Raw genomic sequence first — 21,937 nt, 5'->3', positions numbered from 1 at the left:
CTTCCCAATTTTGAACCATGCAGTGTTCCCTTGCTCTGTTCTGACAACTGCCTCCTGGTCCAAGTATATGTTTCACATTAGAACAATCAAGTGTTCTGGGATTCCTATTCTTCTCACAGTCAGCCACAGTTTGTTATGATCCACACAGTCAAACACCTTTGCATAGTCAATGAAACACAGGAATGAAACATTCCTCTGGTATTCCCTGTTCAACTACTGAGTAAAAATGTTGGCGCCTAAGAAGACAGTTCTGGGAGTTTGCTTTTGAAAGGTCAGAGCCTTGAAATCACCATGACCTCCTCAACAGAAGTAAAATTCAACAGAGCAGCAAACAACAAATGTTGATGAGGTTATGGAAAGATTAGAACCCTTATTTACTGCTGGTGGGAATGTAAAATGGTACAACCACTATGGAAGGCAGTCTGGTGCTTTCTCAAAAAAGTTGGAAATAGAAATACCATTTGACCCAGCAATTGCACTTACAAATATACCCTAAAGAAACCAGAGCTTCCACCCAACAGATGTATACACACCCATGTTTATTGCTGCATTTTTAACAATAACAAAGATATGGAAGCAACCCAAATGCCTATCAACAAATGAACGGATACAGAAGGTGTGGTATATGAACTCATAAAACATTATGCAACCTAGGTGACCCTGGAGGACATTATACTGAATGAAATATCTCAGTTATAAAAAGACAAACACTTCATACCACCAGTGTTATAAGGCAGGACTGACATGGAGGGTTAGAGGAAAACTAGGAAAAGAGTGTATAGAAAATGAACACTGCATTGGGACAGATGAAGAAAAAGCTATTTAAAAAGAAGATCTAATTAGGCATTATATGTGTGACAACAGTCCAGAATAAGTACATAGCAAAGTAGACCAGGGAAGGGGAAGCAAAAGGGGGAAGTTGTGCAGCAGTAAATGAATTAGTGAACTGGGGAAGAGGGAAGAAAATGTGCAACAATGAATGAATGAAAATCTGATTTTTCTATAAGCTTTTATTAAAATCACAATTAAAATGAAATTGAAAAAAGAAAATCCTATGGCTCAGTTCTCTTCTGCACATGGGCTGCCATGAGTGGAGTCTACTTGCTGGTAACGATTAACATTTAAAAAAAAACCCCAAACAACTCTGCTATCAGCAAATGAATATCCATTCATGAAATGTAATATGTACACAGTGGAACACTACTCAGCTACCAAAGGAAATGAAGTTTTGATGCCTGTCCTCATGGATGAATTCTGAAAGCACCATGCCAAGCAAAATAAGTCAGCCAAATATTGTACTACTTCATTTAAAGGAAAGAAGAAAATATATGGAAACTAAAAATTATGAGTGGTTTCTAGGAGACGGAGGGAGGGGAAGAGGCAGGAAGGGAGTTTTTTTTGGGGGGAAAAGGAGTTTATGTTGATGGAATGGTGATGGAATAATTTGGAATAAGAGAACAAGAATAGTTGCACAACTTGAAGCACATAATTAGTGTCACTGAATTATACATTCAGAAATTATTGAAATGGTGTACATTTTGTTATGTATGATGTAATGCTCCATTATTATTGCCAATCCCTATTCTTACAACCTATGCTTTTGTCTATTTTTCTAGAAGTCAGTAGGTCTTTTCCATTGATCTGTTACCTGTTAACCAACCCTGTCATTGGGAATGAATTTCCCACATCCCCTTTCCTGTAAAGCTCTGTCAGTTTTTCCCCCTGGAATTTCTCCATGCCAATTTTATGCCGTGACATGGCCAATTAAATAACCATTTATTGAGTTTTAAGACCTTGGACACTGCCTTACATATAAAAATGTGGTCAATAAATATTTGTGGCATAGAGAAGCAAATGAGTAACTAATGGAGTTTTTATCAAGTTGAATAAGATAAGAGTCTTACTAATATGAAACCTACAAACCAGCTGTGGGGTAGGTACAGAGATGATCTTAGGAGAGCCCTAAGTTACCCATGAGTGGGAATACTGGCCCATTCAGGATCTGTTTTTCCTTTTAGTTGACTTCATTCAACTTTACTTTCCCTACTTAATTCAATAAAATAAATAAACATCATAATAAAGACTAGAAATACAAAGTACCATTTCCTTAGTCTCCTCAGTTTGTATTGTTAATTATTGCCAGTTTGGTCATCCTTATCCATTTTGTCCCTGAATTCTATTGATTTTGTATCTGATCTGAATCTTGTGTTCATCCTTCCTGCAATGATTTCTAACCAGCCCTTCTCTAATATCCTGAAGTTCTTGGTATTTCTCCCTTTACAAGGCCCCTGCCATGACTGCGCTCCACATCCTCCACTATCTACAACCCTGTAACCATGATTGGCATCACTGGTCCTGGTACCTTTTTGCAAGAATGCCTGATTCTGATCCCATTGCTGTCCTCTGACACTATGATGCTGTGCCACCTAAATGGGCTTACAGAACATGACTCAATCCTTACTAGAATGATAGAAACCTGTAACTTAACACAGTCTTGATTCCCTAGTTTGGTCTATTTATTCATTCAAAGAAAAAAAAAACACTCAAGAACCAGTTCCTGAAAGCTTATTATGCACCTGGCCTATGCCTGCATAGGAGAACCAGCCTGGGTGGTCAGCTATAGGTCAGATCCTACTCAATGGTACATAATAACAACAAAAGGATGATACCACCACCACCAATCCTAACTGCAAGGTATCAAACATTCTGTGTATATTATGTCACATGGTCCTCACAACCACCTTTTGAGGAAATCCTTATCAGACTCATTTTCGTATGTGGGAAACCAGGCAGAGTGGAGGAGCTTGGATTTGGACCCGGCTGGGTCAGCTTCGGGAGGAACAGAGTACCTTGTTCCTTCATGCCTGCTGCCTCTCCAACCCTGCCTTCCCACTTCCCATTTACATCACCTCCATTTTAATACCTAAAGAGACAGGCGGCTAAGGAAGCCCCAACAGGTACAAGTTGGGCCCCCCAAACTGGGTCTTTCAGAGTAGTCTGTGTCCTGAGTGCAGAGGTCACACTGAGGTCATCACTATGTTCTTTGGGTAGCTTTGTGAGTTAGATGTGTGAACACAAGTTTACTGAGCCTACTATACCTAATCCCTCCCTGATCTATAAATAAGCCCTCCAGACTCCCACCTCGCTTCTTTACTGCACTGGAATGTGACTTGGGGTCTATAAAGTACCAATTCTTGGGATGTGTAAGGGGCTGGTCATGCACACGTAGATCAATTTGTACAGTTGTTCGCTGCTGTTGAGACTCAACTCATGGCTTGACCGCATGCATAATTGGTTGAGGCCTGGGCCTGCACTGCACCATTCGCATGGTTGGCTGGAATGATGTGATGTGTTTTCACCCTCTTTCACTGGCTGGTCACCAGACCTTTATTCCTAGTCTGTTTTAGTCTGGAAGCGCAACTGAAGTGTATTAAGCATCACAGCAACCCATAAGCCTTCATTGCAAAATGGGCGGTGGCTAAGGCTCAAAACCGAGTTTCCTGCATGTAAGGTGAGACTCCTACCACTAACTCCTTAATGTCTTATAAATGACATAGAAAGTTTTCTAAATACAGTGCTGCACCAAACTGTCAGAGGACTGCCTTTGGCTGGGAAAGACGCCAGAGGGCCAAAGTCAGAAAGTGACTGAAAGACCTGGCAGATTTTTAATACCAACAATCCATGTTAGAGAAGCGAATGCCTACAGCGCCCCCTATTGATCTGCTCTGAGTTGACACCTTGAATAACAGGGCTTGACAGTGTGGGAAAAGCAGGGAACAGATTGAGTCTGTGGACTTGACAACCTTGCATCAGTGACATCTTCCTGGAACTCATAGTATTGTCGTCATATACCTAACTGCACAAATGAGCGATCCTGGAATCTTTCTCTGTTTCTCTTTCCATCTTCTTAAGTCTGACCTGACATTTCTATTTGCCATTTCTATCCCAAAATGGCTTCTGATGTCACAGACTACCCCCTCCCAAGCCTCTTCATCTTCTCTAACCCAACAGTTATCTCCTACCGGGTTTTCCAGCCATGCTTCAAACTCAGTTGTTAACTTTTCAAAATAAAATGAGCATCCTTATCTACCTCAAAGAAAATACTGGGTGGCATCCGTCCATAACATTTATGTTCTTTGGTTTGGTTAGAAAGCCCTTCTCATCATGATCGATTTGAAAGTCCCTACTTTTGCAGTGGGTTCTTTCTCCATGCCCCCACTTGGCCAGGTGAGATGACGCATGGGCCTCCAAACATCCCACAGGCCTCCTCTGTTTTTTCTAGTTGTTCTCCTGTCTAGAGGACTCTTTTACCAATTACTCTGTGACCACCACTATTCTTCCTTCATAACACAGTTCAAATGTCACTTCCTCTCAGAAACACTTCTATGTGATGTAACTGAACCCCGTTAATAAGATGAGCACAGCAATGGATACTTATATTGTTGTTATGTGTCATAGAGTCCCCTGTGACTCAAAGCAACCCTATAGACAATAGCTCTGAAGTCTGCCTTATCCTGAGCCAGTCTCATTAAGTCCAACACAGACCTCCAATAATCCTTCTTACTGTGATAACCCATTCAGGGCTTTCTTCTCCTGCGCTGTCCCTCCGTCCTTTCAAGCTTGATAGCCTTACCTAAGTGCTGGTCCCTCTTGGCCACAGTGATTATGTGTATTTGCTTCAAGTCAAATGATATGAGCTCCTGAGGGCAGTAACTGGTTGCCATCACTGTTGAGTTGATATTGATTCCTGAGGACATCATATGTGCCTACAGTTGAACTATGTCCCATAAAGTCATTAGTAGCTGATTTAACAACAACAACACCACCAAACTAGATCACTCTCCCCCCACCCCCCCCCGCGCCAAGGCATTTTCTCGGTGTATTTGAACCTCTGGCTTTTGGTTAACATCTGAGTACATTAACCACCTGCATCACCCACGAATGGCAAACATGATCATATTAATAGTGGAATCCTCCAGGGCTAGCCGAGCTATGCATGTACGAGGCCCTCAAAGAATGTGTGCTGAATGAATAATGTGTATATGTGAAATGTTTGTGCTCCATGGCAACCATTATCGGCAAGTATGCTGTAGAATGCTTGAGTGGGGAGGCCCTGTGTTTCTATCTGAATATACAAATAAGACAGTGACCTCATTGTGGCAGTTATTTTCTAATGGATTTCTCTCAGATGCCAGGTCTGTCCTGGCCTTTGTCAGTCTCCTGGAATGAAGTGCTGGGGTCCTGGTACCTGCAGGGGCACCTTCAGATAGCTCCTAGGACAACGCTAGCCAACACCCATGGAGCATATCAAGATCCTAGGCAACCCCTGGGGGTCTGAAATCAGTTGTGCTGCCCCACGCCTGTGTCCTCACCCCATCGACGCCCCTGGTTATTCAGGATCCCTCACTGGGTTTCCACCATGGTTCTTGGACCGTTCCTTTAAAAAAGAAGAGTAGCAGCATTTTGGGGGCATCTATTCTATTCCCTAACCTAAGAGAAAGAAACCAAGACTCTAGGAAACACAAATGGTTAACTAAAAGGCTGCTTAGTGAAAGGCTGGCTATTTGCACCCACCCAGAGGTACTTTGAAAGAAAGGCCTGGTGATCTATTTATGAAAAATTAGCCACTGAAAACTGCACAGAGCACAATTCTACTCTGATACACACACGGGGTCTTCATGAGTTAGAATCAACTCAGCAGCAACTGGTTTATTTGTTGCTGGTCAGTTCTCAGTGTGTTACATTCTCTCTCTTTTGCTGTTGAGTCAGGATTGACTCATAGCTGACCCTCCAGTGGGTTTTCAGAGGCTGTAAATCATATAGGGGTAGACTGCCCATCTTTCTCTTGGAAAGCAGCTGGTGGATTTGAACCACCTGCTTTTGAGTCAGCAGGACAATTCCTCACCCACCAGGCCACCAGAGCTCCCTCGGTGCTTTACACAGGTTATGCTATTTCATTTTTGTCATAACCCACTGAGACTGGTGCTTTCTCCTTCATTTGAGAGATAGGGAGGGTGGTGCCTGGAAAAGTGGGGAATTTACCCAAGGTCTCCTGGCAAAAGGTGGTCGAGGCAGGGCAAACTGGGGCTTGTACAAGGACAGGGCGCCCATGACCTTTTCACCACAATAGATGGAAGCTCTCTCTCAGTTTAGGTTTGCCTGCATGGTCCAATATCTTGCCTGGCTCTTTAAAATCAAGGAATTTTTTTTAAAGTCATCTAGAAAGTCTGTGTTGTTTTTAATTTTCCAAGCTGTTTGCAAATCAAGAGCACCAACATAATAGAGTGAGCCTCTTGCTGAGGAGCTAGGGTTGTACAGCCCTGCCTTTAGGGTCCCCTCTCACTCCCTGTAGCTCTCTGTGGTATGTCTATGGACGTTCATGGCTCCACAGCACACACTCACGCTGCTCTAGAACAAACTCTTCTGGAGATTTTCCTTTGCTGATTGCTCCTTTTCCCAGTCATCAGTAAGCAGTAGGGCTGAACAGGAGCACTGTTTGAGACTCCTGTTCTCTGAGTAGCTCTAACTCCTACATGGGTCCAGCAGAACAGGGCCAAGGGAACCAATGAGAGTATCATGCCTCTCTTGATATCTTTGGGGTAATTTCTGCACCCTCTGGCTAGACTCTAGCTTCCACTTTCCCCCCTGTTCTCTTAGGAATGACATTTGCTTTGGGTGTCCACTTGGCATGGAGAGAGGAAGCCAGACTCTGGGAAGACCTCCTAGGCCTACAGAGGGGAGAGCATACACGTCACTAGCTGATACCTGCTATGCAGTGAGCCCTAGTCCTACTGCATAGTCCCCGTGGGCTGACTCTTTAAATGGGGGGACCTGAGGCTCCAAACAATTGCTCTGTGCATCAGCTGCTGGTGTATGATGGTCCAATGAGTTGGATCTGTATTCAGGGTCCTGGGTTGATGGTGTGGGCTGGTTTTAAGACGGCACAAGGCATGGATGTTCCGATCTTTGCCTTGCCCGGCCTGAGCTGTAGTGTCTTCTGCTCAGCTGTGTGTAGATTGGCCAAGATGGAAACTGGTTTGTTTTCTTCCAACTACAGGCATCCCCATTCCAGTATCTTAATTGTGGCATTATGGAGATAAAAACATAGAATGTTATGTGCCTCATAATTGTGATGCTTGATGTTCTCTTTTGATAGTAATTCACATTATTGCCTCAGACGATACTGATACTCAACTGAAATCTGGCAGAAGAATCCTGACTGGCAGTCTTGATAATGTGCTTAAGTGGAGGCAGCCAGTAATGGGGTCAGGCTCTCAGAACAGCCCCAGAAGTACCCTGGGAGGTGGGTGTGGAGAGCTCATTAAACCCAAGAGTGAGTGGACTCCCTGTTGGGTGTGGTCAGGTCTGGTCACAAGAGATAAGAGACAGGAGGTGGCTGGATCAGATGAGGCAGGTGGAGATGGGTGTGTTCAGAGGAGCTATCACATGATAAGAATAGCAGAATAAAAAGCTGTAAAACAGAGCAACGTGAAATAAGAGTTGGAAAAACGAGAAGGGGAACAGATCAAGAGTGACTCAGGAGAGCAGAAAAAGTCCAGAGGGAAGAGGGGTCAAGGAGACGAGTGAAGCAGGACACTCAACTGCAATGGAGAAAGATTGGGGCAGGAAAAAGATACAGTGGAGACTGTCAAGTGAGAGGAAGCAAACAAACAGGTGCTGGTGGGGCAGAGAGTGAGCATGCAAGTGCCTAGAAAACCGCTTTGATGGGGCTCAGGGTCCACAGTCAGGATGAGCTCTGGGAGGTGAGGGAAGAGAGAGAGGTTTTAGGGGAAGGTCCTTTGCACATTTGTGAAGGACTGAGGCTGAGTGACCCAGGTGGGGTCCTGGTTTTGGCCTCTAGTCCAGAGTGAGTGAGGGGGAACGAAGCAAGTACCTGCATGATGCGGACATAGTCAGTGCGGTGCAGCTCACTCTCCTTGACCACCTTCTTCTTGAGTGTGGCCAGGTTCCGCTCCAGATGCTCCCGCTGCCGGGAATACTCCTGCTGCAGGTCGGTGTTGAGCCCTGCAATCTCTACCTGGTAGGGCCAAGGGCACATTCAGCCAGGCTGAGCCAGGAGGGAGACCTGAGGGAGGCGGGCTGGAGAGGGAAGGCTGAGCTCACCATGTCTGCCCGCTGCACGTACTTTTCAAAGAGACTTCGGATCTTCTCCTTCAACAGCCGGGGTTCCTGGATATATGCCACGCAGTTATGTAGGTCAGTCTTAAACCGTTTGACCAGGGCTTCCAAGTCTCGCTCCTGCAACCAGAGGCAGGCACATCGACTTCAGATTGCTGCAGGCCCTTCTCCAGGTGTAGGGGCAAGGGCTACAAGCAAAGCCAATGGTAACAAGAAGGGAGAAGAGGCAGCTCGTCTGAGACCTCAAAGATGACCAGCAGAGGCCATGCTGGGCACAGACACAGAGGTACATAGCTGACAGATGGAGGGAGGCACTAGGTCTTTGGTGCACCTGCCCTGGAGCTGGGCACCTGGCCTGGTTACCTGAGATGGTGCTTCCTCCTGAGAGGGCATCGATTGCTTCCTTTATTGGTTCTGGATTCATTTTAGGGGTGTAGGACTTAAAAGCTGAAAAATGTTCAGGTGGTCACCTATATTCCTTTTTGATCCAAAATGACAATTAAGGTTATCTCAAATATCTCCCTATTAGGAGCTCATCCAGTTTACCCCTTTCAGACAGACAAGAGGACTGCTGGGATGGTGGGTGTTATGGACTAAGTTGTGCCCGCCCCCAATGAAGGTGCTGGGATCCTAATCCCTATGGAAACAAATCTGTCTTAGAAGATGTGAAGTCAGGTGCTCCTCAGAAGATGAGAAGACTTAACCTCACATTCTCTGGGCACATGATCAGGAGACGCTAGTCACTAGATAAAGACATCATGCTTGGAAAAGTTGAGAATCAGAGACAAAGAAGCAGCCCCTCAATGAGATGGACTGACAGTGAGGGCAACTCTGGGCTTAAGAACAGTGGAGATGGTGAGGACGGTCAGAACTGCAGCCTTGCTGTGTTGTACACAGGGCCACAGGGCTGATCTGACAGCACCTCACAACAACATTCCTGGGATGCAAACCTATTGGGAAACAAAGGTTTCTCCGATGCCTTAAACCTAACGATATTTTGAGACATAAAAGAACAGATTAGACAGAGAGAAGCAAGCACAAATAGGGCAAAGAGATGCCACGGATTTGAAGAATGCTGGGGTTACAGAAACCAGGACAAAGCTTTTTCCTCAGACCAGACCTCTCTAGTGGTGTAGTCCATCGAGTGTTGCACTTCTGACCAAGAGGCTGCATGGATCCACGCAGTTCCAATCTACCAGCGGCTCCAGGGCCAAAAAGGGGCAGTCTCTTCTTGTTAAGATTTACAGCTTTGGAAACCCAGTGGAGGGTCAGTATGAGTCTAGACTGACTTGATGATGGTGAGTTTTTAAAAATTCAGAGTGAACAGAGAGCCTTCCTCTAGAGCCAGTCATCTGAATTTGGACCTGCTATGCGCAAGCGACTTGACGACTTGACGGCACATAACAACAACAACAAATATCCTAAAGAGGGAGCTCTGGTGGCCTAGTGGCAAGAAGCTGTGCTGTAATCCCAAAGGTCTGTGGTTCAAGGCCACCAGCTGCTCTGAGGGAGATGTGCCTCTTAAAACCCGCTGGAGGGTCAATTCTGATTCGATGGCACACAACAACAACAGTATCCTAAATGGTGAGAAAACAGTTTGTTAGAGCTATCCCATCTACTTGTATTATTTCTGTTACAGAAACACAAGGAATTAAGACAATGGAGGAGGAAAACCAACAACGAAAAACCTAACAACAACAACAACAAAAAAACCCAAAACAACTTTAAAACACCACTAACAAAATCCAAGCAGACTGATTCATCTGCAAATGTGGCCTAGTGGACTCTCTTCCATCAGGCCTTCTCTGATTCTCATCTCCTTCATCTGATCTAGAGAAAAGCCTCATCTTTCTCCTTTTTCCATACCTCTTTTGTTGTTTTTTCACACTGTATTATTTTATACCTGACACAAATTACCTATCACACTTTATGTCTGCAGAGGGTAGGATCCTTGAAACTTCCAGTATTACCTAGGGGAGGGAGCTCTGGTAGTTTAGTGGTAGGAAGCAGTGCTGCCAACCCTAAAGTATGTAGTTTGAATCCACCAGCTGCTCTGTGGGAGAAAGATGAGCAGTCTCCTCCTGCATAATTTAAAGCCTCTGAAAACCCTCTGGAGGGTCGGCTAATGAGTTGGTTCTGATGCCATGGCACACAACAAAAACAATAAATGCTTGGAGAGGTGGAGGGTCCATGAAAAAGAGGAAGACCCTCAACAAGACAGACTGACACAGTGACTGTAAGTATATCACAGATGATAAGGACAGCCCAGATAGAAATGGGTCCAGACCTGTTGTTCATAGAGTTACTATGAGTCATATTCAAGCCCACAGCACCTAATAACAACAGTGCAGAATCAATGCTTAATGTGGAGGATGGAAAAATAAAGCTGATTAAAAATAGAAGTTGTTGCTGGTATTCCTGCCCCAAGAACACCTAATTTCTTGTACTAGCTCTTTGATTACTAACTAGTTACGGGTCCTGGCCTTATTTTCCTCATGCATCACACAGAGAGATACTAAAACAGGTGATCTTTGAGGTCATTCTCTAGTTCAGTTGCCTCTGAATTGATCCCACTCATGGCAACTTCAAATACATCTACTGAAGTAGAACTGGCTCCATGGGATTTTCAGTGGCTCGTGTTTTGAAGCTCCAGTGGCTCAGCGGGAAGGAGTGTGTTGCTGATCTAAAGGCACACAGTTCTCCCCCTGTGTGATTTATTACCTCTGAAAATCTGTTGAAGGGGCAGCTATGAGTTGGTTCCAACGTTAACAGTACAAAACAACATGTTTTATCCTTTTTTTCCCTTTAATCTTAAATAAGAGCTAAAGAAGGAATTAATGTTTTAGAAGTAGATTGTCAGGCTTTGCTTTGCCTCTGGGTTAATATGAACCTTTTAGCTAACAGCTGAAAATGTTAACCATGTGTTACCGAGGTTCTCTGAGGGCCTTCTGCTGTTGTTGTTGTATGCCACGGAGCTGGAACCAACTCACAGTTGAACCTCCAGCAGTTTTTCTGAGGTTTGGATCACATGGGAGAAGGCTGCCCACCCTTCTCCAAGGGAGAAACTGGTGGATTTGAACTGACTGCTTTTGGGTTGGCAGTGCAAATCCTTACCCTCTAGGGCCATTCTTTGGTAATCAAAGCCTTTAACCAGAGCCTACACACAACTTCTCTTAGCATGTGTGTGTGATCCCCCCACCACCACCCGGCCATACAGCCCAACTGCTATGAACATTCTTATAAAAGGGGCTCCCCACCCTTTGATCACTTTACTGAAAGCCATTCCACAGCATCAGTTGGATTTAGTTAAGTAAATTTACATGGGCTTGAAATCAGACAGTGTTATAAGCAAGTAGTGAGTGTGAATTAAAATGGGAAGTGGATCTCAGCACTGGGCTGGCTCTAGCTCTCTGATGCCAGCTGCCCTCTGCAGAAGGCGCCAGATTCTGGATCCAAGATATGCCAGACTCAAAGTCCTCACACCTTCTGTCTCTCTCTGCGCATCTCCTGATCAGTGGCTCTTAATTTCTGCCACAATTCTGTGATGTTCAGCTCCAGTTGTGTATTCTGCTTATGGAAACGCTCCAGCTCGGTTTCCATCTGTAGAGAACAAGGGAACAGAGTCAAGAATAAGAAACTAATGGGTGAGAATGATATTTGTGAATTGGTTGGAATATTTTCCAGATACTAAGGTATTTCTTTTCAAGCTCCCACCAGGTCTTCTGGAATGAAAACTCTCCTCTTAATCTTTGTGATCTTAAAAGCCCCAGGTCCCTAACTGATGGCCCAATGGCCATGTTTCTATGGCCAGCCTGTAACAATCTTTCCCTTTTAGTCAGTTTTTCCTTTCCTTTAATCATGTTGTTGCTATTAAAGTGACTCCAACCCATGGTGACCTTAAACATGACAGAACTAGAGACCTGGTGCCATCTCCAGGATGCTTGAATCCATGCTGCGGTCACTGTGTCACTCCACCTCAAAAAGGGTTTCCCTCACATTTGCTGGCCTACTGCACCCAACATGATGCTCTTTTCAATCATGCTCCCTTGCGTTCCTTAGGAACTAGTAAACACCCACTTCTGTCCCCTCAGCTCTCACACGAGGCAGTGTTCTTTAGAGAAACTTCTTCCTTGCTCACATAGTGAAGTTGTGTGAAAGAATTTTAACTACTTGGGACTGTAGCTATCAGAGTCAATTTCCAAGTACAAATTTTTTAGGATCCAGTATGTAAGCCTGAAAGGCATAAAGAACCTCGGCCTCATTATTCTGTCATTGGTGTGTGCCACTGAGTTGGAACCGACCCATAGCTGACCCGACAGCGGGTTTTCACAGGCTGTTAATCCCTCAGGAGGACACTGCTCATCTTCCTCCCAGGAAGCACCTTGTGGATTTGGACTGTGTACCTTGGAATTGTCAGTGCAACTCCTTACCAGCCGCCAGCGCTCCCTTTATCATTCTGTTGAAAAGTCTTAAAAATGCACAATATAGGAGAGTGTCCCATCTTCAAATGGCAAAGGAAATGATCATGAGCTTTTGAAGGGTTCTTCCTCCCCTCCCCTTTAGTCACTGTTACATTCAAAACTTTCTGGCAGTTTGACTCCACCAGCCTCTCCTTGGAAGAAAGATGGACCATCTCCTCTTGTGCAGTTTACTGCCCCTGAAAATTTACTGGAGGTCAGCTGTGAGTAGGTTCTGACATAATGGCAATGAGTGAGGGACATGGATGCGGGTCCTTAGTTGATAAAATTCTTGTCAAAAGCAGAGTGATACTTTGCCCACTTTGAGCCTGGTAGACACTATTGTTCTTATTGTTGTTGTGTATTGCAGGTGACATAAAATTAATTACGTCTAAACAATCCTATGAACAACAGATCTGAACCCTGTCCTGTCCTGAAGCATCTCACAATCTTTGTCATGTTCAAGTCCATTATGGAAATTACCACATCAATCTTTCTTATTGAGGGTTTTCCTCTCTTTCACCAAGCTTTCCCAGCATGATAAGGACTTGTTCATCCTGAAAATACCCCCAAAGTGAGTGAGACCAAGGTTCATTCACCACCCTCGCCTCTAAGGGGCATTCTGGTTGCATTCCCTTTAAGACAGATTTGTTCTTTTCTCACTCCAGGGTATATTAAAGTATTCCTATTAATAGAGAAGTTCACTGACTATCTTGGAGGAATGGGACAATTCACCAAGTTTAATCATAACTGGAATGAATAGACACTTCAGTCTATCTGTAAGGCCTCTGGTCAGATTTCAAGCCATTTGGCTATCTTCTGGGGGTACCAAAAAGCCCCAAATGAGTCACATCCATGTTTTGGATACTGGATACTTTATAACACTCCTTCTTACTGGATGCATTTTATATAGATAAAATAAATAGCCCTTTGATACAATGTCTGGCATAAAGATGGCACTCAGTAAATACTTGTGGAATCAATGAAGGAACAATATTGTTATTGTTGGGTGCCACTGAGTCAAGTATGACCCAAAGTGACCCTACAAACAACTGATCTGAACCCTGTCCTATCCTGTGCCATCCTCACACTTTCTGGCACACCAGAGCCCACTGTGGCAGTCATTGTGTCAATCCACCTGGTTGAGGGTCTTCTCCATCGCTGACCTCTATAAGCATCATGTCCCTCTCCAACGAATAGCCCCTCCTAGCAACATGCACCAAGTATGTGAGGCAAAGCCTCAACATCTAAGCCTCTAAAAAGCACTTTGACTGAACTTTCTCCAAGATATATTTGTTTGTTCTTTTGGCCATCCATGGGATATTCAGTGCTCTTCTCCAACACAACAGCTCAAAGGCATCAATTCTCCTTCTGTCATACTTAGCCATTGTCCAGCCTTCAGATGCATAGCAAGGGATAGGAAAGACCATGGCCTGAATCAGATGCACCCTAATCCTCAAAATAACATCATTACTCCTCAATAATTTGGAGAGATCCCTAACTGCAGACTTTCCCAGTGTAATATGTCTCCTGATTTTGTGACTTCTGGTACTAAAGTATTAATTGTGGATCCAAGTAAGAGGAAGTTGTTGACAGTTTCAATCTTTTCTCTATCTGTCATGATGCTGCCTATCAGTCTGGTGTCAAGAATATTTGTCTTCTTGACATTGAGATGGAATCCATATTGAAGGTAGTATTCTTTGATCTTCTGCAACAAGTGCTTCAAGTCCTCTTCACTTTCAGCAAGCAAGGTTGTGTCATCTGCGTAACACAGGTTATTCATAAGTCTTCCTCCAATCCTGATGCCACATTCCTCTTCCTAGAGTCCTGCTTTTTGAAGATTTGCTCAGCATACAGACTGAATAAGTAAAGAGAGGGAATACAGCCCTGACACACTCTCTTCCTAATTTAAACCATGTAGTGTGCCTGATTCAGGCTATGTCCTAGCAATTATGTGCTATGCATCAGGGAGCTGGAAAATGACTAAGGATGATAGAAGAAGAATTGATGCCTTTGAGTTGTGGTGCTGCACAGTACTGAATATACCATGGACTGCTAGGAGAACAAACAGGTTCATCTTGGAGAGGGTGAAACCAGGCTGCTCCATGGAGGCAAGGATTTTGAAGCTCCATCTGACATACTTTGGGCATGTTGCAAGGAGGGACTAGTCCTTGGAGAGGGACATCATGCTTGGGAGGGTAGAGGGACAGCACAAGAGAGGAAGACCCTTGATGAGATGGATTGGATTGACTCAGTGACTGGGGTAATGGGGGTAGGTGTATCAGAGACAGTAAGACTGGCTCAAGACAGAACAGGGTTCTAAGCTGTTGTGTGAGTCACAAGTGACTCGACAGCACATAACAACAACAACAACAACAGTGTTCTTTTGCTCTGTTTGCACAGCACCTTCCTGGTTTAGGTACAGGTTTCACATAAGCACAATTAAGTGTTCTGGGACTCCCATTCTTCTCAATGTTAGCCATAACTTGTTATGATGCACACAGTCAAATGCCTTTGTGTAGTTAATAAAGCATAAATAGATGTTTTCGGGTATTCTTTACTTTTAGCCAGGCTTCATGTGACATCAGCAATGGTATCTCAGGTGCCAGAGCCTCATTTAAGAGGCAAAGATAAGCAGTAGTGAAGAGCCTGAAAAAGCCTGCCTTTTGGAAAAGGACTCATAAGATGAACATAATGTGCTGGCAGTGCTACACAGAGCTACCTTGCAGTGGCACTCAGCAAGCCAGGCAGAAAAAGAGTGGACATTTGCAGAGAGGGTATTTGTAGCTAAGAAAGGAATGTGTCAACTGGGAAGGACTAGTCAGTTGTCCTAGGCTACCTAAAAGGTAGCTTCTGTCTTTAAGAAGCCTCGGGTCTAGATGGATATGAAAGAAGTAAATCAGAAGTTGGCATCTAGCAGCATCAGAACTTGTGTAAATTCCTGAGGAAGGATGGCAATCAAGCTCAGCACAGAGCTGTCTGCTATGAGGTGGATGACAGAAAACTCCACATTCAACTTTTTACCTTTCTGACACCAGCTGTCCTCCCCATGGCACTCTCTACTTCTCTGCCAGGTTCAGTAATTAACTGCAATGGTTACATAAAACCTGAAGACCATATTTGTCTTTTTTTGGTTGTTGTTTATTATAGAAGTTACAAGTTATAACATGGGATCAGGATCAATTAAAAAGTAACACGATCTAACTCAGGAGACAGGATACAATCCTTTAATGAGGACAGCTTCTTACCAAGAGAGCTCTCAGCTTCTTGGCCATGACTGGCAGGCAGATGGCCCTTCTCTTGGCCATGCCCACTGCTGAGCCTTCGCTGAGCTATGCACTACTATGGCAAGTGTTACAGCTCCTCAGCTCTACAAGTGCCTGAATGCACCCTACTCTGCCAGAAAACCTGCTTGGGGGTGCTCAGCTCTCTCATTCGGAGGGTTGGCAAGACCCTCGCAGCTGTCTTGTATCCTGGTTTCCACCACAGGCGTTGCTTCATCATCTTACACTGTCTCTTGCAGTCTTCAATGTTACCATTCACTATTCTATATCTAACAGCTTCTCAGCACAGAGGCCTCAGGTCCAGGCTCTTCTTGATGTGGAGTCCCCTTAAACCTCTGTGAATTGACCCTCGTGTAAGTCCATTTCTTGTCAGTTTCAAGTCTTGATTCTTCACCAGACCAAAAACTGAGCAATCCCCTTTGTAGGCCATTACTGTTGTTGACTGTATAGTCGGAACTGGCCTATAGCTGACCCTCCAGCAGGTTTTCAGAGGCAGTTAATTGCATAGGAGGAGATTACGCATCCTTCTCCCATGGAGAAGCTGGTGGATTTGAACTGCATGCCTTGTGGTTGCAGCACAGCTTCAAACCACTAGGCCACTAGAGCTCCCTTGGTAGGCCACAGCCACTTAATTGACATCAATCACTTTCCACAAAGTTACTAAATTCTACTGGGTATTTTAAACACCCTATTTTGCAAGCCTTGAGTTCGCTGTTGTCTCACAATATCCCCCACTGAGTTTCTGAGGCTGTAAATCGTAATGAGAGAGCTCTGGTGGCTTATACTCCTAATCCACCAGAGACTCTAAGGCAGAAAGATGGGCCATTTCCTCCTATACAATTCACAGCCTTTGAAATCTAGTGGAGGGTCAGCTATGAGTTGGTTTTGATTCAACATTAATGAGTTTGAATTCAAGCTGCTCTGAAGGAATTGGTATAAAATGAGGTCCCAGGAATTGATGGAATACCAGTTGACATATTTCAACAAATAGATGTTATCCTGGATGTGCTCATCAGGCTGAAATTTGGAGGACAATTCCCTGGCCTGATTGGAAGAAATTCATGTTTATTCCCATTCCAAAATCAGGTCATGCGACAGAGTGTGGAAATAATTGAACAATATCACTAATATCAAACAAGCAAAATCCTGCTGAAGATCATCCAAAACCTGTTGGAACAGTACATCGACAGAGAACTACCAGAAATACAAGCTGGGTTTAGAAGAAGTTGTAGCACTAGGGACACTAGCACTAGGGATGATATTTGTCATCACAAATGTCAGATGGATCTTGGCTAAAAGCAGAGAGTACCAGAGAAATGTCTATCTGTGTTTCATTGACTATACAAAGGCATCTGACTGTGTGGATCACAATAAATTGTGGCTAACCTTGAAAAAAATGGGAATCCCAGAACATCTGATTGTGCTCAAGTGGAACCTGTACTTGGACCAGGAGGCAGTCATCAGAAAAGAGCAAGAAAACACTCTATTTTTCAAAATCATGCAAGGAGTGTGCCAGAGATGCATCCTGTCTCCATACCTTTTCAATCATTCAGAACAGATCATTTAGGAAGCTTGACTGTAGGAGGAAAAATGTAGCTAGCATCAGTGTTCGAGGAAGACATAAATAACCTGTGTTATGGAGATGATATAACCTTGCTTACTGAAACTGAGGAGGGCCTGAAGCATTTGCTGCAGAGGCTCCAGGACTATAGTTTGAAATATGGATCAAATATGAAGATTCTCACTACTGGAGAAAAAAAAATGAAGATTCTCACCACTGAGCCAAGGCAGGATCATGATAGATAAAGAAGAGATTGAGACTGTTAACAATTTCAGCTTGCTTAGTTCCATAATCAACCCTCTTGGCACCAGTAGTCAGGAAATAAAAATTGTATTAGTAAAGTCTGTTGTTAGGGACCTCTCCAGAGTGCTAAAGAGCAATGATGTCAGTTTAGAGACTAAGGTGTACATGCTCCAGGCAATGGTCTTCTCAATTACCTGTTATACATCAAAGAGCTGGACGATGATCAAAGAGGAAAGTAGAATCAATGCCTTTGGGTTGTGGTATGGAGAAGAGTATTGAACATACCAAGAGTCTGTCCTGGAGAAGGTGAAGCCAAGCTATTCCTTGGAAGGAAAGGTTTTGAGACTCCATCTCACATACTCTGGGCATGCTGCCAGGAGAGATCAGTCCTTGGAAAAGGACATTATTCTTGGAAGGTTAGAGGGATAACACAGGAGAGGAATACCGTGCATGAGATGGATTGACACAGTAACTGGGGTAATGAAGGTAGCTGTGTCAAAGAGAGTGAGATTGGCCCAGGATAGAGTAGGGTTCAGGGCTTTGGGGCACAGGGTCTCTATGAATCACAGGTGATTTGATGGCACACAACAACAACAATCACATTAACAACAGGAGACTTCTCATCATTCTCCTGAGGATCTGCTGATGGATTAGACTGCTAGAGATGGGTAGCCTTCGGATTAACAGTACCTTGCTACAGAGTACGCTACACGAGCTTCATGGTGGACTGACCAATCTCCATAAATTGTGTAAAACAGTCAGGCTCAACCCAACTCATTATTTTTGGCTAAATAAGCCAAAGGCCTGAAGGGCCATATATAAGAGAAGCCCAATGCACTTTGCAAGTTAAAGTTGAACAGGACAGACACTGTGATAGAGATAAAAAGGACCCAGGCATGCACAGCATGTGTGCAGAGGTGGTAGTCAGAAGAGGGATGCATCGGTGATTTGTAGTGCAGCATTAGTGGACAGCACGGGGAGATGACTTCCATGCAGAAAGAAGAGCCATGTCTGAGGACCACGGCAGGGCTGCCTGGTGTAGTCCTGCAGGTATCAGATGGCTCAGGGTGGCCAGAGTGGCCCACCTGAGCAATGGGTGGGGGACTGGTCAAGCTGACACAATGGGATCATGAATTGTCCAAGAAAAGAAGCACTGAGGTAGAAGCTTAGCTTTTATCTTGCAAGCTGAGGGAGTCACTGGAGGGCCTTAACACTTCAGAGTGCCATCTTAGAAGACCTGGTGCAGCAATTCTACTGAGGAGAGCAAGATAGTCAAGAGGCTGCCATGGGGGTCTTGATGACAGAGAACTGCATGTCACACCAAGGCTACGGCAGTGGGGAGAAAGAAGGGATGTCTTCAATCTAAAGGGCTCCTGAAGGACACACATGAGAGTCCACACCTGGTTTTCCTTCTTTATACCAAACCCACGGTCATCAAGTAGACTGCCACTCATAGTTGCCCGCCCCCTCATTGTGTCTCAAAGAATATCCACTTTATACGCGTGGAGAATGCCCATCTTTCTTCTACTGAGTAGCTGGTAGATTCGAACAGAATACCTTTCAGCCAAGAGCTAGACTTCTTACATACTACACCCTCAGGGCTGTTTCTCGATAATCTTAAAATCAGCAATGACAGATTAGGCTAGTCCCATAAAGGAAATGACGAGAAATGTATTCTTTACCTCTGCTTTTCCCCCCACCGCCCCCCAGGTATTAAAGGCCAAGAAGGCAGTCCTGAAGGGCATCCACAGTAAAAAAAAAAAAAAAAAAAAAAAGGAGGTCCGCAGGTCACCCACCTTCCGGCGGCCTAAGACGCTGAGACTCCGAAGGCAGCGTAAATACCCCCGGAAGAGCGCCCCCAGGAGAAACAAGCTTGACCACTATGCCATCATCAAATTTTCCCTGACCACTGAGTCAGCTATGAAGAGGATAGAAGATAACAACACACTTGTGTTCACTGTGGATGTCAAGACCAACAAGCACCAAATTAAACAAGCTGTAAAGAAGCTCTATGACATTGATGTGGCCAAGGTCAACACTTTGATTAGGCCTGATGGAGAGAAGAAGGCCTATGTTCAACTTGCTCCTGATTATGATGCTTTAGATGTTGCCAACAAAATTGGGATCATCTAAACTGAGTCCAGCTGGCTAACTGTAAATATAAATTTTACACACATACACACACACACACACACGAATAAAAACCAATCAGTTTCATGAAAAATTTGGGAAATATGTAGCTGACTGGACCAGGAGACCAGCTTAGAATGTGAGAACAAGTGCCTTTTCCCAGTGTGGAAACTCCAGCTACTTTCTTCTGTGTTACTTATCACTCTCAGTGGTTCTTAAGGGAGGCTGAGGCAGGAGTTGAGAGGTTGGGGGGGGGGGGAGAGGAGTAGACTTTGCTTCCTAGGGAGCAACAAGACATTCCTTTAGATATTTCTGGTTGTTACACATTCTGGGGGAGGGTTGCTACTGGTATATAATGAGTAGGATGGTACTAAACATCCTACAAACACAGGCCCACACAGTGAGGAACTATCCACCTCAGAATATTAAAAGCACAGAGGCTGAGGCATGCTGTACTCAATGAATAAAAAAAGGTGAACAAAAGGCTGAGTTCTGCAAACACTTCTGTTGGGAAGAAGAGGACCTTGAATCATCCAAAAGAAGCCGGCGTTTTAGAATAATTAAAAAAAGAAAGAAAGTAAAAGCCTGATGGAGGAAGGAAAGAGGGGGAAGAGAAAAAGAAAACAAAAATCCAGAACATGTATATGTGAGGAGAGATACCTAAATCAGGTGTTACACTTTCATTCCCAGAGCATCTTACCTCTACAAATGAGGCCTCCTTTCTAAAAATAAGAAACTTCATAGAAGACCCTCAGAGTGCAGGACAAATAAGTGGCTGGACCTTCAGTCTCAAGGACAGAAGTCCCAGGGAAGGCACCTGGACCATTTATCAGTCCAGGCAACAACTGGTACCAGTGGTGGAGAGACTGAGGGTGTGGACACATCCACGTTAAGAATCAATGCTTGGTTTGGCCTCCTAGCTGAGCTTTAGTATGAGCAGACTTGGACAGTAATATATCAAAAGGAGAGGGTAATAAGAGGCAGTTATTTCCAAGGGCTTGCAGCACACTGACCTTCCAGGTAAACTGGGTAAAGGGTGTTAAGAGTTTCTGTTCTTTTATCTATTTGAGCTGCCATTTTTGTGCTCTGAAGTCATTTGAGAATGGTAGGAGGCACGTGTGTGGTCAGCTAGGGAACTCTTTCCTCATTCCAGAGACTAAGGAACTAGACTCCCACATGGCTTCTTTGCAAGGCTTCCAAGAGAAAAGGCCTCCCTGCCCAGACCAGTTCCACTACGGCTTTCTGGTAACCAAATTTAGTGAGGCCATCAGTGCTCTTTATCTTTTACTTGTTACCTTCACTCAGCACACACATTCAGAGAATTACAGAACAGGGGGAAGATGGTAGGGCAAGAGCCTATTTTGGATATAGTGGTCCCAGAATATTAAAAATGCTGAGGTCAAGAAATTCTGCACTTTGTGTGAATTATACATAAATAAAGTGGCATCTGAGCTGAGACCTAAAAGATGCAAAGAAGTCAGTCATGTAAAGATCTTGGGGTAGGGGAAGAATCTTCCAGGCAGAGGAACAACATTGCAGAAGTCCCAGGACAAATAGAATTTGGCTTGTTCTAGGTACTGTCAGAAAGTTGGTGGGACTGGAGGAAGAGAAAGCAGCTTACACAGATGTTGAAGAGGCAGATGAAATCTGGATCATGCAAAGTCTCCTGGGCTTAGGTAGGGAGGTTAGGTTTTAGGCTAGTTGAAATAATACCCTTGGGAATATGTGTGTGTGTGTGTGGGGGTACGTGAGGGGAGTGGGGAGGAAGTTGCTCTAGCCTATGTAGGGAGACTAAACTTGAGGCTGGAGTCGAGAGGCTGAGGAGATATTAACAGAAGTGAAAAGGAGTAGTTGGATCAACCAGAGACCACTCTTCCCAGTGAGAGGAGGCTGACAGGTGAACAAACTTCCTAAGGGAATGCAAGGTGATGGTGCAGCACAGGGGACACAAGAGGGACGCTTAACCCCACTGGGCTCTCAGCAACCTCTGCCCAACTAATCTTGCTCTAAGCTCTTTCTTCTTTACTTCCATCCTGTTTGCTTTCCAGAACACATACTTAAGCAGGCCACTCTCCTGCTCAAAAGCCTCTGATGACTTCCTGTTCTGTATCAGATGAAGTACT

At 44.4% G+C, this 21,937-nt stretch overlaps 1 protein-coding gene across 1 annotated transcript in view; it reads right to left on the bottom strand.

Moving 5' to 3' along the window:
• The window catches only part of WDR65 (WD repeat domain 65), a 126,331-nt gene that overhangs the window by 15,118 nt on the left and 89,276 nt on the right, over nt 1–21,937 (bottom strand). Inside the window, exons 18-20 of the mRNA XM_006886618.1 lie at nt 11,623–11,739; nt 8,125–8,259; nt 7,895–8,038 (exon numbers count right to left, since the gene is read on the bottom strand). Of these exons, the coding sequence (XP_006886680.1) occupies nt 7,895–8,038; nt 8,125–8,259; nt 11,623–11,739 (396 nt within the window). The remainder of the gene's footprint in view (nt 1–7,894; nt 8,039–8,124; nt 8,260–11,622; nt 11,740–21,937) is intronic.

The sequence above is a fragment of the Elephantulus edwardii genome, unplaced genomic scaffold (genome assembly GCF_000299155.1).
Source record: "Elephantulus edwardii isolate Elephantulus edwardi_28Jun2011 unplaced genomic scaffold, EleEdw1.0 scaffold00049, whole genome shotgun sequence".
NCBI classification, from domain to species: domain Eukaryota; kingdom Metazoa; phylum Chordata; class Mammalia; order Macroscelidea; family Macroscelididae; genus Elephantulus; species Elephantulus edwardii.
The sequence above is the reverse complement of the archived record's forward strand: the minus strand, read 5'-3'. Positions and strand labels throughout refer to the sequence as shown.